Source organism: Orycteropus afer, unplaced genomic scaffold (assembly GCF_000298275.1).
Source record: "Orycteropus afer afer isolate SDZICR_OR568_19922 unplaced genomic scaffold, OryAfe1.0 scaffold00380, whole genome shotgun sequence".
Lineage (NCBI taxonomy): Eukaryota > Metazoa > Chordata > Mammalia > Tubulidentata > Orycteropodidae > Orycteropus > Orycteropus afer.
In genome coordinates, this window is record NW_006921967.1 from 1,184,365 (window position 1) to 1,202,142 (window position 17,778).

General features: G+C 35.3%; 1 protein-coding gene across 1 annotated transcript in view; it reads left to right on the forward strand.

Moving 5' to 3' along the window:
• The window catches only part of SENP6 (SUMO specific peptidase 6), a 155,722-nt gene that overhangs the window by 57,986 nt on the left and 79,958 nt on the right, over positions 1 to 17,778 (forward strand). The window contains exons 6-8 of the mRNA XM_042782584.1: positions 2,069 to 2,214; positions 3,016 to 3,120; positions 6,555 to 6,575. Of these exons, the coding sequence (XP_042638518.1) occupies positions 2,069 to 2,214; positions 3,016 to 3,120; positions 6,555 to 6,575 (272 nt within the window). The remainder of the gene's footprint in view (positions 1 to 2,068; positions 2,215 to 3,015; positions 3,121 to 6,554; positions 6,576 to 17,778) is intronic.

Sequence of the window (17,778 nt, forward strand, 5' to 3'; positions counted from 1 at the left end):
AAAAAAAAAAAAAAAAAACTACCAAGAAAACAAAAACAAGAGAGCAAAAAAGTGAAACCACATAAACAAAGAGGAACAATTGTCCCCCAAAAAATAAAAATGCAATTAAAAAGAAAAAATTTCAGAGTATATTCAAAAAGGATAAAAGATAATGAGAAAAAGAAAAAAAAAGTGCTATAATAAATGGGGAGGGTAGAAAAAAGCAAGAGTAAAAGAATGTAGAAAACTGCAAAAGGTAAAACAAGGGATGGGAAGAAATAACAGAAAGCAAAAATAAGGGAACCAGGAAAAGTGAAGAGAAAAAGAGGGTGGGGAAAAAAAACCCACAAGAATCAAGGACAGGAAAGAGAGCAAGAAAGGAAGAAGATAAAAAGAATAATTTAAAAACAAACAAAGACAAAACTGGGGTGTGTGTGGGGGCATCACAGCACCCAGGCTCTTTTGGGCCCGGAACAGGATGTAGCCCTGGCTGGTGAATGTGGTGGGTAGAGGCACGGGGACAGCCACACCCCTGTTCCCAAGAGGGTGCATGACACAAGAGTATAACAAGGGGAATATCGCACTTCCCCAGTCATCAGTCTCCAGTGTGGTTCCCTGTGCTGTCCTTGGCAGGCAGAACCCACTCCTAGGTAGCAGTCCTAGCAAGAACGCAACCGCACACACTCAAGATGTTTGCACCAGCCACTTGCAAACATCCAAAATGGCTGTGCACTCATGACAGCTGTCAGTAGTCCTCAGGGTCTGCCAGTCCCGTCGCTCACTGTTCCCCCTTCTGGTCATCAGGCACCAAGGCAGTCCTTGCCCATAGTGCCTTGGTGAGCAGAGCTGATTCTAAGGTTGCTATTGGGAAATATTCAAAATGTCTATGCCATCAGGACAACTGTAAGTCCACAGCTCTGTTTGTCTTCTTACTTACTGTTTCATTCAAGCTCTTCTACTAGTTGCTGTTTAATCCACTTCCTTATCCTTCCTTTTCATAGCTCAGGGTTCTAGGATTGTCTTCTGTATCGGTTTCAATTGGTTTCTCATTGCTTATTTACAGAGCATCTGTGTAGCTTATCTGCCTATTCCGCCATCTTGCCAAATCTCCAAGTTACTGTCTTCTTAAGACTATATTTCTAATGGAAAGTTCTGAAAAATAAAACTTTAAACTGTCATTTCAAAAACAAAAGTAGACAAGTCATTTTAAAATGTTGTTCTTAATGAAACACTCGGTAAGATTCAAACCTACCACCACTACCCACCACAGACGTCAAGTCAAATCATAGCGACCATATGGGACAAGATAGAACTGTCCTATAAGGGTTTTCAAGGCTGTAGATCTTTATGGAAGTAGACTGCCTCATTTTTCTTCTGCAGAGAGGCTGGTGGGTTAAAATTACCAACCCTTTGGTTATCAGCCCGGTGCTTAACCACTGCACCACCAGGGCTCTTAAGGAATCAGACACAAGGTCGTAGAGTCTAAAAACAACTTTTAAAAGTTTTGTACTATAAATGGCAGGTTTCTTTGTTGAGAAGTATTTACCAAAACGATGTGTTCTGTCGTCATACTGTGATCTCCAAGATTGTATTCATATATTTATTACCTTTTGTACCAACGAAAATATAAAGACATCTTTCTATATTTGAGTAAAAACTCCCTTGCTAAGGCAAAAGTCCTTGTAGAAAAATACAAGTTGAAATGACAAGTGATAAACCATAATTAGTGGTAGTGTTTTGTAGGCGGCAGTGAAGCTATTCAGCAGAGAGAGACACTTACTTTTCACACTCTGGAGAGAGGATTATCCTCTACCCTCGTATCATCTATGTTTTCCTTAAATATTTTGGGGAATATTTAAAATGTAAACAATCATGTTCTTATATATTTGCATTGTCTTTAGAAAAGAAAATATGGTTGAATTATTCATAGGTCTGTGTTACTGCCATTCCTTCTCCTCCATCCCAATAGCTGGTCTATTTCTACTAGTTTTTACATTTTCAAAATGGATTTTCAAATAGTTGTTGATAAATTATTATATTATGGTGTTAATTGACTCTTTAACATTGATTTTTTTTTTTTTTTTTGCAGTTAAATCGTCGATCTGAAATTGTTGCTACTAGTTCTGGTGATTTCATCTTGAAGACATATGTAAGACGAAACAAGAGTGAAAGCTTTAAAACTTTGAAAGGCAACCCAATTGGACTTAACATGTTGAGCAACAATAAGAAATTGAGGTATAGGCACTTTACCACATATTTCTACAGAAAACAACGGGTTTAACACCTTTGCAGCCAATAAGTCCACCCTTTTCTCTTGAATTTGTTAGTAGGGCCAAGAGGTAGGATGGTCCCAATGTATGGATTCTTTGCTTTAAATCTTGGGAATAGGGTTGATTGCAATGATTTCTTGGTCCTGAATGAAAAATAATACAAGACATATTTCAGTAGGCTGAAATTTCATAAGATGAGCTTGCTTTCATGCAGGAAGTAAAATCTCGGTTTTAATAGTAGAAGGCACCATAGGAGAGGGGTGATCATATCTCCTATAGGGGATGCTTACCAAGATTATCTTAACAAGGAATTTCTTTATTGTTATGATTTCTTACTCTTTTTCTCTTCCAAACATACCCAGCTCTCCTACTGGTTGTCACAGTGAACTGCTGAAACGGATCAGATTGGGCTATTTTATCTCCTAGAAATAAGGTTGAAAACCACTAGTTTATTTCTGCCCTGTCAGTTTATAGATAGAAAACTGAAATTCATGCAGGTTAAGTAACTTTCATGTCAGAGGCAGAATCAGAAGTAGAATTTAGGACTCCTGATTTCTATTCTAGTGTTCTACTCTTTATCTTCTTTCTTGAAATAGAGTGGAAACATTTCAAAAACAAATTCAAAAAGTAGACTAATGGACCTTTTTTTTTTTTTTGGGGGGGGTAAATAAGTGATATCTGAGCTCAGAATTTAAAGGATTTATTTTGCTGCATATATGTATGTACTTTTTCCTTATTCATATATTTTTGTTTCTTTAATCTGCAGTGAAAATACACAAAATGCACCATTATGTTCTGGAACTATAGTTCACGGTAGACGTTTTCATCATGCTAATGCACAGATATCAGTAGTAAAAACAGCAGCCCAAAGGTAAGGATTCTAATTGTTGTCTTTGCTTAACACACACACACACACACACACACACATATGCTTTTTAATAGAAAAATTTCACTTTTTTTTAACCAATTTTTTCCTTTTATGGAACTTCTTTATATTTTCATTATCTGTAAAGAGAGAGATTCATGTCTGTGAAATAATTCATGTCCTAGAATTTTATATTTCCTGTTTGCCTCTTACTAAGTTATCTTCTGTAAGTGTAGAGTTTTATAATTAGGGCCCATTCTATGGCATTCTATTCCAGTAGATCTAAGAAGATATTTAAACGAAGCTGATATCATAACATTGACAGAGCTGTCTTCCTTACCTTCCATATAATATAAGGTTTATAAATTTAAAACCACTGCCTTTGAGTTGTTTCTGATTCATAGCGATTCTGTAGGACAGAGAAGAACTGTGCCCTGTAGGATTTCCGAGGCTGGAAGTCCTTAGGGAAGCATACTACCTCATCTTTTTCCAGTGAAGTGACTGGTGGGTTCAAACCACTACCCTTTGGTTAGCAGCCAATTGTTTTAATGACTGCACTACCAGCACTCCTTATAAGACTTATAAGATTCCATACTGTCAAAATAAATTATATTATTTTTAATTTCTGAAGAAATTCTGTATTTTATAGAATTTTCATAGAATTAAGTGGTTTCATTGATCTTAGAAGTACTACTTGAACTTTGAAATAATAACCATAATACTTGGGGAGAGTTTGGTATTTTAAATATTTAGGAAGTTTTTTCAGAACCATTACATCCTTTTCAGTTGACTCAGAAATTTTTAGTTTCCAACCATTAAATAATCTATTACATTATAAAGAGTTGAGGTGAAGTTTTTTGATAAATAATAAAGCTTAGAGATTTAGCATATATTTTAGGTGCTAGTCTAGTTTGGAAATGACAAACTAGGCTGTTACTCATTCAGAAAATGTATCTTGACTCTTAAAAGCCCTGGCTACATTTGTTATTACTTAGATTTGTTAAAATAGAGACTGAAATTTTTTTCTAACTGGATGATAAGGAAGCCTTTCTTTTGCTTAAATATGTTATTTTATCATGTTTTTCACTTAAGATATTTGAGAAAATCAATTTAAAACACAGAATAGTGTGTATATTTTTTAAAATGGCCTTGACCTACTGCCAGAGTACACCAATCAATCTGTCTGACCTACATGTGACAAACATGAGAATAAATAATAAAAGGAAAGTTATTAGGAAGAGAGGAGAAGGAAAGACGTAATTCTTTCTCATACACTGATCATGTTGATAGAGTCCATTGATAAAGATGTCTTGATATTCTGAAAATGTGATAAAGTGAAATACTGCTTTAAAATTTACAACTAAATTAAGTGATACATTTTAAAACTAAAATTATTATTGACATTTTCTCATTGTTTAAAATTACTTGTGCTATGAACTATTGTTTCCATCTCTCCTTTCCTCATTGGTAAGGTTAAAAAAGTGATTATAGTGTGAAATTTAGCTAGTATTTTGTTTTATTTTAGATCTGTGTACCTATTGTACCTTGCATGTGTATCATCACTTGCGTACATAAGAGACTAGATTTAGTTAATATTTGCTAGTAAAATGTTGTTTGTAAAAAGAAAAAACCTGAATTAATTCATACTTAAAGAAACAATCCTGAATAAGAATACAAGAACTTTATAGGGGCAGTAAAAGGAACTGTAATGAGTCAAGTGTCTGTTCAGCAAGTCTGATTCTACTTATTTGTCTTTTATTTATTCTGTATAAGAATATGCATTTCTTACTCCTACTGCAGTGTAACTGTCACTAAAATGATTTTGAAGTTGAAGGCCAAGTTACTGAGAGGCTTTCCATTTTTTCCCTCTAAAAATATATCAAAATCACTCTCTTTTTGGGGGGGGGGAGCTTAAAAATGTACAGTGATTTCATACTAGGTATTGAGGAGGTACAGAATATTCAAAGAATAAAATTGACAAAATCCTTGCCATTGGACCTCAAGTTTAATTAGAGTAGAAAGGCAAGTGAACAAATGATTAAATGGTATATGTAGTAATATCACAGAGACCAGAGTAGGGAAGAACGCAAAGTATTAAATAAGCATTTGAAGTTGTTGTTGTTAAGTGCCGTCAAGTCGGACCCGACTCATAGCGACTCCTCCTTGGGTTTCCAAGGCAGTATCACTACGGAAGTAGATTGCCCCATCTTCCTTCTGAGGAGTGGCTGGTGGGTTTGAACCGCTGGCCTTCTGATTAGCAGTCAAGTGCCTTAGGCACTACACCACATGCCTCATTCAGAGGCCCAAGGAAAGCTTTCATCAAAGATGGTTGCTTCCATAGTTGATTTATATTAGTAGTGTTGGCACAATTGTCAGATGTCAAGTGGAAGTGAATACATTGGTTTTTACAGCTTTTTTCTCCTAGATTTTTTTATCTTAATGTTTTCAACTGTTTATTTGAAAGAAATAACACCAGTTGGTAACTCACACACTCAATCCATGCTTTTTTGATGTGAGCACTAAAAATTGATTTCTAAGCAAATTAGACCTCCTTTCTGAGTAATTTGTAGTTCTTTAGTGGAATATGGGAACAAGTGTTTCACACCTGTTTATCTACTAGGAATTAGTAGCATTAGGTGGATTAGTCACTAGGATGTGAGAAAGAATTAAAATTCTAGTATTTTCCCTTAATGTTATTTTAAGTAATAATTTAATCCATTTTTAAAAGATAAGTTGTTTATATTGCTGTATAGTGATTGAGGAATATTACTAGTATGAAAAAATAAAATGCTGAAATTTAAAAATCTGTATAGGCATACCCTATTGTATTTTGCTTTGCTTTATTGCACTTCAAAGATACTGCTTTTTTTTTTTTTTTAAAAAAAAAAAAAAAGGGAAGGTTCGTGGAAGCCAAACCCTGCATTGAGCAAGTTGATGATAGGTGCCAGTTTTTTAGTAGTCTGTGCTCACTTCATGACTCTGTGCCGTATTTTGGTAATTCTCAAAATATTTGAAATTTTTTCATAATTCTGTGATTGATTGGAATCACTGAAAATTTAATGTATTTCATGGATACAATTTAATAACCACTAAAAAATTTAAATGTTTTATAGTTGAATAAAGCCTTTCAAGAATTTTTCTTATTTTTACACATTTTTCTTTCTTCCAGTTAAATGTTAAGAGGAGGATTGTTAGTCTATTTTTTGTATATTGACAAAAATTGTAAAACAATGTGTGTATATATATGTATGTATGTGTATATATATATATATATATATATATATATATAAAACAAGATTCAAAACATTGTATATAACATGTATATAATGTGTTTAAAATGAATTGATCACATTATAGTTTTACCTTATTATTAAAGCTACAGTGATATAGCAACCATGAGGTCTCGCCTCTTACTTTTTTTTTCTTTTTCATGTTTTAAGCAATCTGGACCGAAAAGAAAGGTAAGCTTAATACTGATGAAATTTGAGCATGGATATAGCTGTAAAGTATCAGTTCTTTATTTATATGCTTTGAAAAATAGCCATTGAATTAGCATTCATCATTAAAGCTTATTAGTTATTCTTTTAAAAGGACGTAATAGTAGCATGATTTTTGGATTATGTGGTAGTGTTTCAATAACTTTCTATATGCATTTTCTATAAATGGTTATTATATATTTATGCTGATGTGATTATTTTTCTTTAAAAATAGAATATTTCAATGTCTTAGTAGTAAAATTGGGAGCTCTGGTGGCGTGGTGCCTAAGGCATTTGACTGCTAACCAGAAGGCTGGTGGTTCAAACCCACTAGCCACTCCTTGGAAGGAAGGTTGGGCAATCTGCTTCTGTAGTGATACTGCCTCAGAAACCCAAGGAGGGGTCGCTGTGAGTCAGATCTGACTCGACGGCAGTGAGGTTATTTTTTTTTTTTAATTTTATTTTTAGTAGTAAAATTGCTCTAAGTTACATTATCAAATCTTTCTTGTTACATTTCATTGGTGTTAATACTTCTGTTTTTACACCGAAGTAGCTTAGTGTTAAATAATTTAAACAACAGATGTATTCCTATTCTGACATAAACATTTATAGCAAAATCTCATAATCCACATTTCTCTTTTATCGCTTTTTCTTTTCTTTGGAGTAACATTGGCAGTGTACATAGTATACATACATAGTCTCTTAGGAAAAATGTTAAATAATAAAAATGACATGGAGAAAGGTTTTAAGAACATATATTTCTTTGAATAGTGACATGATATTGTTCTAAAGCATGAATCCATAAGAACAGCTTCTCTCTGTATACAGAAACTTTTAAGCATGTGCTATTTTTTGGCTACTTCATGTGCTATTCTTTTGGCTCTTAAGCCCTTGAAATACTTTGATGTAACTGGTGAATATCAAAAGAAGGGGCATTCTGTAATTTTTTTTTAATTCTATAATTTGTAATTTCCTTTAAAGGTATCAAAGTAAAAAGAACAGTGTGCAATATTTTGTGAAGGATATATTCCATTTTCACAAACACTGAGTTTCAGATGTATAAATTTAAGGATAATCCCTCCAACAAAAATTTCAGATGTTTTATAATTATGAAATACTTCAGTTGTTATTAGTTGCAGGGGAGTTAACTCTGACTCATGGCAACCTTATATACAACAGAATGAAACATTACACAGTCTGAGTTTCTTGCAATTGCCAGCATTTTTTAGTCCATTGTTGCACCTATTGTACCAATCCATCTCACCAACAATCTTCCATACTCTCTGCTTCACACTGCGTTTTTTTCTGATGATGTGTCCAAAGCAAGTGAGTTGGATAATGTTCTCTTATGATCCATAAGGTTTTCATTGTCTTCATTTTTGGAAGTAGATCTCTAGGTCTTTCCTTCTACTCTGTTTTAGTCTGGAAACTCCACTGAAACTTACTTACCTAGGGTGACTCTGTCAATATACTAGTTATACCAGTGGCATAAATTCTCGCATCAAAGTAACACACAAGCCACCACAATATTACAAGTCTTACATGTTTTAAATCAATGTGTTGTGCAAATGTTATACTACCTACTTCCTAGGAGAAAATAAGCACTGTATTTTTTGCATGTAGTGTCCCAACACAAAGAGTGCACACAACGTACATAGGGAACTAATGTACAAGGGGATTATGTAGTTTGCAAACCGACCAGCCAACCAACTGTGTAACATGCATGTTGTTTGCGTAAAAAATATAATATTTCCCCTGTTATCTTATTTTCTTACTAAATCATTCTTCCTTATATAAAGTACTCATTTCATATCTTTAATTTTTAACTCATGATTCCTTTTTTTTAAGTAAAAACATTAATATGTTTTTAATAAAAGTTAGAAATGTACACTAAATAATTCTTTTTACAATTATATATATGAAGTAGAGTTTTGTTTTCTCTCAGTAAAATTCTTCCCAGTATATTATAATAGGAGCTATGGTAGCGTAGTGCCTCAGGCACTTGACTGCTAACCAGAAGGCTGGTGCTTCAAACCTACCAGCCACTCCTCAGAAGGAAGGTTGGGCAATCTACTTCTGTAGTGATACTGCCTCAGAAACTCAAGGAGGGGTCGCTATGAGTCAGGTCCGACTCCACGGCCCATAACAACATATAGTAGACAAAACGTAGGTATTGTTATATTATCAGAGTAATAAAAGATCTTAGGTTATTCATTTTTTAAAGTAGAGTTGGAGATTTCTACCGACTTTTTCCATTATTTTGGTTCCTTATACATAATTCTATGGTGTAAATTTATTCATTGATATATTTAACAATGCATATATGTGCCAGGCACTATTCTAAGAGCAAATAGAAATTCCTACCCTTTTGTAGCTTACAATTTTGTTGGAATAATACTGGAATGTGGGTCAGAATACAGAGAACTGAGTAACCATCATAACCATTGGACACATTACTTCCTGTACCAAGGCAGTAGTAATACTTGTCCAGTTTTAATGGAGGTTTGTGAGGAACAAATGAGATAAAACTGATTTATACATTATAATTTAAACCTGCTATACTAAATATAAAAATTCTTTTAATCTTTTATACGAAGATTACCTACAGGGACTCTGAAGACCTTGAAAATTTAATATGAAGCAGTAACTGTTTATTGAAAGATGCTTACAATTAAAACACATGAGTGCTTTATTCAGCAGTTTATTTACAGTAAGGCTGAATTAAGCCTGTTAATCCATTGGATCCTTACCTAAAATTATTAGAGATAAACTGAGAAGATCTTTAAATGTAGTAATTTTTACTTTATGAATGTGTAATTCTTTACTTTGTGAATTTTTTTCAGAAAAGGGCATGAGCTTTTTTTCCTTCCTCTTCAATAGTAAGCTATTTCTTTTTTCTGATATTTGAAGAATAATGGAGGATCTTTTATCTTTATCCCTTAACATATGAAGAACTATAAATCTTGATCTAAATGGTTTGTTTATAAGAGATTGGTTTATCTAATAAATAAACTGTATTTGTGGAAGGTTACTCTTTTCTAGTTTATTTTTCCAGTCGTACTATATACTGAACACAATGAGGTGCGTTTTACATTTACAACCCTGCTGAAATAAATAGGAATATTAAGATTTGGAGCTTGCAAACTTAAAAAATAGTTACTGCCGTTTCTCTGTGTTGTGGAATGGCTTATGACAACTTGAATGACTCAAATTCTTTCTGACATCATAGAGAAATTAACTTGTGAATACAGTGTGTATGGTAGTGCCATCAATCTAAACTATATAATTTGGTATTAGAACTGTTGTTTTTTCCTCCTGAATAAAGAATCTGTCTACATGTTATAAAACTAAGCACAGTGAATTTTTAATTAAGTTTGTTAATATGTATATCTTTTACTGTGAAAAGTGTGTACATTGTAAAGTATTTTAAACAACAGAAAGGTACAAATGTGAAAAGTATATACAATAATATAAATGAAATGCTAGAAAGGTCTACCTGAAGGGTGTGTTTGAAAAGGCAACTGTAATTAGAGATTTTATAATTTTTCAAAAAGTTCTCCAAATAGACAATGGTATCATTAGGATTGTAATGTATTTCTTTCCAGTTATTTTCCCCTCCTATCTACTTCTCCTATGACAGTATTCATTTCTCAAAGAATCGGTCAGGGGAAACCTTATGAATAGCAGAAAAATACTCTGTTATATTACTGGGCAACTATATGAATAGCCTGGAAACACTGTCTAATACAGTGCAGGAGGACAAGCCACTTGGTTGGAAGGCTCTCAGAATATGACTGGGAAAGACCTACATCATCAGAGTATAACCAGCCTTACTGATATGAATAGAGTAAAGCTTTCAAGACTTCCATTTGCTGACGTGACACGATTCAAATCGAGGAGAAACAGCTGCAAATATCCATTAATAATTGGAACGTGGAATGTACGAAGTATGAATCTAGGAAAATTGGAAGTTGTCAGAAATGAAATGATGCATAAAGATTGATATCCTAGGCATTAGTGAGCGAAAATGGACTGGTTTTGGCCATTTTGAATCAGGCAACCATATGATCTATTGTGCCAGGAATGACAATTTGAAGAGGAATGGCATGGCATTCATCATCCCAAAGGGTGTTTCAAGATCTGTCCTGAAATACAATGCTGTCAGTGATAGGGTAATATCCATATGCCTACAGGGAAGCCCAGTTAATTCAACTATTATTCAAATTAATGCACTAACCACGAAAGTCAAAGATGAGGAAATTGAAGATTTTTATCAACTTCTGCAGTCTGAAATTGACCGAACATGCAATCAAGATGTGTTCATTACCACTGGTGCTGGAATCAAAAGTTGGAAACAGAGAAGAATCACCAGTAGTTGGAAAATATGGCCTTGGTGACAGAAATAATGCTGGAGATCGCATGGTAGAATTTTGCAAGACCAATGACCTACTCATTGCAAATACCTTTTTTCAACAACACAAATGGTGGCTATACACATGGACTTCACCAGATGGAGTACACAGGAATTAGATTGATTACATCTATGGCAAAAGATGATGGAAAAGCTCAATTTCTTCAACCAAAACCAGGCCAGGAGCTGATTGTGGAACAGACCATTAACTGCTCATATGCAAGTTCAACTTGAAGTTGTGAAGACAATTAAAACAAGTCCAAGAGAGCCAAAATATTATCTTGATTATATCCCTTCTGAAATTAGAGACCATCTGAAGAACCGATTTGATTCACTGAACATCAGTGACCCAAAACCAGAAGAATTGTGGAATGACATCAAGAACATCATCTGTGAAGAAAGCAAGAAGTCAGTAAAAAGGATGAGAAAAGAATAAAAGACCAAAATGGATGTCAGAAGAAATTCTGAAGTTTGCCTTTGAGCAGAGAGTAGCCAAAACAAATGGAAGTTGTCGTTGTTAGGTGCAATTGAGTCGTTTCTGACTCATAGTGACCTCATGCACACCAGAGCGAAACACCACCCGATCCCCCACCAGCTCCATGATCCTTGCTATACTTGAGCCTATTGTCACAGCCACCATGTCAATCCATCCTGTTGAAGGCTTTCCCCTCTTTCGTTGACCCTCCACCTTACCAAGCATGACATCCTTCTCCAGGGAATGGTCCCTTATGACAACATGACCAAAATAGGTGAGACAGAGTCTGGGCATTCTCACTTCTAAGGAGCATTTCAGCTGCACTTCCTCCAGGACAGATCTGTTAGTTCTTTTGGCAGTCCATGGTACTTTCAGCATTCTTGGCCAGCATCATAACTCAAAAGCATCAACTCTTCTTTTGTCTTCCTTATTCATTGTCCAGCTCTCACATGCATACGAGTCGACTGGAAATGGAAGAATGGACAAGATAAAAGAGGTGAACAGAAGATTTCAAAGAGCAGTTCATGCAGACAAAGCCAGTTACTATAATGAAATGTACAAAGACTTGGAGTTAGAAAACCAAAAGAGAAGAACAAGCTGGGCATTTCTGAAACTGAAAGAACTGAGGAAAAAAATTAAGCCTGGAGTTGTATAATATTGAAAGATTCTGTGGGTGCAAAACCGGCAAGGAGGCCACATGTTCCGACCTCCTCTAATCCCCCAAGAGGAGGACAGAATCACCATCAATAGCACAAGGCCTATTACTGCAAGGCCAGACATGCTGCCTCCCTCCAGCCCTTTCTCCAACCGTTCCTCCCAAAGCACCTACCACCTGTCTTCTGGGTTCGTAATTCACTGCAGTGGCCACACAGAGCTCACAGATTATGAGGTTTATTAGGGAAGCACCAGACTACAATTCAAGTTGAGGAAAAACACTCAGTCTCTCTCCCAGGCCACCGTCCCTCAGCCAACAGTCTCTCACAGTCTCTTTCCCAGCAGTGCTGGTCCCTTGGTGTCTCACTCAGCAATGCGTGTCTCTTGCGTCTCTTTCCCAGCAGCACGTGTCTCTTTCCGGGGCGCATGTCACTTTCAGCAGCACGTCTTCCTCAACCAGCAGTCAGAGAGAGTTCTGCCTCTAGGAGAGAGACCTCCTTTTGAACCCAGCAGGGTGGTCAAACTAGCCAATCATAGCATCAGAAGTCTAAGCACCTGAGAGAGAGTGGGCACCTCCCAGAACATTGTTTTGTGCCACTCCCAACAGAAATACTCCAGGTGGACAACTTCAGCAATCAGGAGCTTCTCAGTTGCTTATAGAAAATCCCACCTTGGAGTTTACAAAGACTTATGGGTAGAAAAGCCACACTAAGTAATTTACTACACCGCAATGGGCAAAATTTTGAATGATGCAGGAGGCATCAAAACAAGATGGAAGAAATACATAAGAGTCCCTGTACCAAAAAGAACTAGTCAATCTTTATCCATTTCAAAAGGTGGTACATGATCAAGAACCAATGATACTGAAAGAAGTTGAAGCTGCACTGAAGGAATTGCCAAAGAACAAGGTTCCAGGAATTGACAGAATATCCATTGAGATATTTCAACAAACGGATGCCCCACTGGAGGCACTCACTGGATTATGCCAAGAGATTTGTAAGACAGCTACCTGGCCAAATGACTGGAAGAGATCCATATTTGTACCCATTCCAAAGAAAAGTGATCCCATAGAATGTGGAGATTATCAAACAATATCATTAATATTGCACACAAGTAAAATCTTACTGAAGATAATTCAAAAATGGTTGCAACAGTATATTGACAGAGAACTTCCAGAGGTGCAAGCTGGATTCAAAAGAGGACATAGAACAAGGGATATCATTGCTAATGTCAGATCGATCCTCACTCAAAGCAAAGAAGACCACAAAGGTGTTTACTTATGTTTTATTGACTATGCAAAAGCATTTGATTGTGTAGATATAACAAATTGTGGATAACGTTGAGAAGAATGGGAATTTCAGAACACTTAATCATACTCATGAGGAACCTGTACATAAATCAGGGGGCTGTTGTTTGAACAGAACAAGGGGACACTGCATGGTTTAAAATCAGGAAGGGAGTGAGTGCGTCAGGGTTGTATCCTTTCCCCATACTTATTCAATCTGTATGCTGAGCAAATAATCCGAGAAGCTGGACTATATGAAGAAGAATGTGCATCAAGATTGGAGGAAGAATCATTAACAGCCTGCTATATGCTGACAACACAATTTTGCTTGCTGAAAGTGAGGATGACTTGAAGCACATACTGATGAAGATTGAAGAATAGTCTGCAGTATGGATTATATCGCAATATATAGAAAACAAAAATCCTCACAACTGGCCCTACAATCAGCATCGTGATAAATGGAGAAAAGATTGAAGATGTTAAAGGCTTCATATTGCTTGGTTCTATAATTGACGCCAATAGAAGCAGCAGTCAGGACGTCAGAAAATATCTGGGCAAGATAGCTGCAAGTGCCGAGGAACAAAGATGTCTCCTTGAGGATTAAGGTGTGCCTGATATAAGCTATGATATTTTCAGTTGCTTCATCTGCATGTGAAGCCTGGATAGTGAATAAGGCAGACCGAAGAAGAATTGATGCTTTTGAGTTGTGGTGCTGGCAAAGAATGCTGAAAGTACCATGGACTGCTAAAAAACCTAACAAATCTGTCAAGGAGTAAGTGCAGCCAGAATGTCCTTGGAAGCGAGAATGGCCAGACTTCGTCTCACCTACTTTGGCCATGTTATTAGAAGGGACCATTCCCTGGAGAACGATGTCATTCATGCTTGGTGAGGTGGAGGGTCGATGAAAGAGGGGAAGGCCCTCAGCAAGATGGATTGACACAGTGGCTGTGGTGATGGGCTCAAGCATAGCAGGGATCGCAGAGCTGGTGCAGGACCGGGTGGTGTTTCGTTCTGCTGCACATAGGGTCACCATGAGTCGGAGACAACTTGACGTCACCAAACAACATGTACTTTTAAATATATTTTTATATATTAAATGTATATATATTAATGTTAGGTCATAATAAAATGGAAATGTAATTGTGTATTCTGCATTATGACCTAACAGTATGTACTGAGTATTTTTTCATGTTGTTAATTTGGGTTCTAATTGCTACATAATAGTTTGTTACAAAGATGTGCCCTTCCCCCCCCCCACTATTAGCTGGTTTCTGTGCTAGCACTCCCCCTCTCCCCCCATTTTATAAAACACTTTTGAGAACAAATTTCTGTATAAATCTCTAGCGGTAAATCTCGGGAAAGGAATACTTTGGAATAGATTACAAGTGTTTTTAAAGCTTTTGATAAATATTGCTGAATTGTTTTGAGACAGAGACTACTAGTTTTAATAGTACTGTCAATTGCTGTCTCAAGATATCTGAAAATAAAATTGTATTCAGTTGATACTATCGTTTTTAATTATGGAGGTCATCTGAAACCTTAGCAGTAGTATGAGTATAGCAAGATGGTTGGCTACAAGGTTAGTAGTATTAATTAATGCTTTGCTTTATTTTCACTCTAATCCATTGGAGCATATATTGGGAAGGCTAAAATCTCACTCAGAATAACAGCAAAACTGAAATACCTGGTAATAAAATAAATAATGTTAATAAATTATCTAAAGAACCTAATTGGAGTCATATATTACATTCATAGTTGATAAAAAGACTTCATGTTACTTGATGCCAGTGCTTCTTAAAATAAAGTGAATTTAATGCAGTCTATTCAAAGTCTCAGTGACTTTGTTGTTCTAAGAAATTTGACCAGTTTATTCTGAAGTTCGTTTAAAAGAATAAATGTTAGAGAAGAGCAGCAAACTTACTTTTAAAGAAGGCTAATTGAGGTAAGAGAAGAATGACTCTCTTGACACATAGTAAAACACAATGAAGAAATAGTGATTAAACATGGAGACTCTGGAAAAAGATAGTGAGGCAGTAAACAGATTAAAATATATTCCATTTCCAGCATTATTTGCCCAATCAATAAATATAAACAACCCTACAATGTATACCTCTTGATTGGGCAAATAATCTGTACAGCTGCCTGAGTTAGGACATTTTTGTGTCAGCTGACAGTATTGAATTTATGTATGGTGGTCATTGGTTTGCTTTTATTCATCTTTTTACAGCAGTGTTTATATAGTTGTTTGACTTGGTAAATAAACTTCTAATGACTTACTGCCTTCTGGATATACATTTTTACTCATTCTAAATATTTCTTTGAATGCCTACTATGTTCTAGTAATGAGGACACTGTGATGAGTAAGACAGACAAGATTCCTCTAGTCCTGTAGCTGGGGCAGAGTGATGGGGCAAAGACCAGTAATGAACACGTAAAACATGAAATAGTTGAGAAGTATAATTGGATGATATGATTGACAGTAGCAACTTTTTTTTTTCAGGTTACATGTTCATAGAAACTCTTACTACAAAGCTAGCATTTAACCATAGATTAAATGAGAAGGTATCAGCCATCCCGAATGCCAAGATAGGGAAAAAGTGAAAGTTAATAATGCAAGAATGAATTTGGCTTATTGAAAGAAGAGAATGAAGGGTCACTGGCCAGAGCATGGGTGCAAAGAGGAGAAATGTTGTGAGGTAGATTTGGAGAAGTCAGCTGAGCCCAGATCGTAAAAGAATTTGCAAAGTAGAACAGTTTGGATTTTATATTAGTGAAATAGAAGCTTTAGAATATTTTAATCAAGGAAGTTTTGGTACCTGATAAGCATTTGAGATTTTCTAAAATAAAATATTGTGCATAATTTATAATTTGGGACAATTAAAAACAAGTTAATCGCATTCATTTAAAAGTGAACATGTTCTACTTTCTAAACAGATATGAGCAGTGAAGAAGAAATAAATAATAGTCTGTAACTAAGTACTCAAAACCATCCCAGCATAATGTAGGCGGTGAGGAGATAGAAAGAAATACAAATAATTTTAAAGGCTTTTTTTTTTTTTTTTTTGGCAAGGAGGAAGGTAAAGCAGGGAAGTCTTGGAGGGTTGCGATGAATTGGAATTGACAGTAATGAGGAAAACGAGCAGGTAAAAGGATTTTAAAGGACTCATCCATTAGGGTGTGTACATTAGAACATCTTGTTTGAATCTTGATAACATTTTAACACAACATGGTCAACAGGTTTGTAATAGGGGTTGAGCGTGGAATGGTAGTTTGTTAAATATTAAAAAAAAATAGTACATTGTAAAAACCAATGAAAATAAGGGAAAAGGAAATAATGTGAAATAATAACAAATAAAAATCGATTGAAAAATGATGTTAAGTGAAAGGACAAATGAAGTTAGTTCTTGTAATAGTTACCATCAAGTTGAATATATCTAGTAAAAAGTAAACTGTCAAGTTTAATTAAACCTAGTATACTGTATTGTTAGTAGAATAAGGCATAAAAAAATAACAATTTGAAAGTAAAAGGATGTAGAGAGGCACAAGAGAAGTACAAAAAGAAAACTTGAGTAAAATTTTAAAAACAGCTAGAATTAAGAGTTATAAGCACTAAACAGGATAAAAGAACAGTTTGTTATGGGCACAGTTAATAAGAATATAGCAGTTAAATTTTTTTTTTTTTTTAAAGAAAAAAAAAAATACTGCCATCAAGTTGGATCCAACTCATAGCAACCCCTCCTTGAGTTTCCAAGGCAATATCGCTGTGGAAGTAGGTTGCCCGACCTTCCTTCTGAGGAGTAGCTGGTGGGTTTGAACCACCAGACTTCTGACTAGTAGTCAAATGGCTTAGGCACAGTGCCACTAGAGCTCCAGCTCCCTAAAATATTTAAAATGCGGTTAAGATTTTGGTTCATGTAAAATTGTGGGAGATTTTTTTTGTTTGTGTGGTAAAAATATATATAGCAAAACTTTTCCCATTTCAACATACATACAGCCATATGTATGTATATAATTCAGTGACATTGATTATACAATTGTAGGAGATTTTAATACATCTTTTCAAAATTAGACTCATTGACCATATGATCCAGCAGTCCTAATTCTAGATAAAAACCTGGAAGAAATGAAAGCAGGAACACAAACAGAAACCTCTACACCAGTGTTGATTGCATTACTATTCACAGTAGCCAAAAGGTGGAAACAACCTAAATGTCTATCAACAGATAAATGGAAATGTGGTATATGCATACAGTAGAATATTACTCAGCCAGAAAAAGAAATTAAGTCCTCATGCATGCCACACATGAATGAACCTTGAAAACATTATGCTGAATGAAATAAGTTAGTCACAAAATGATAAATA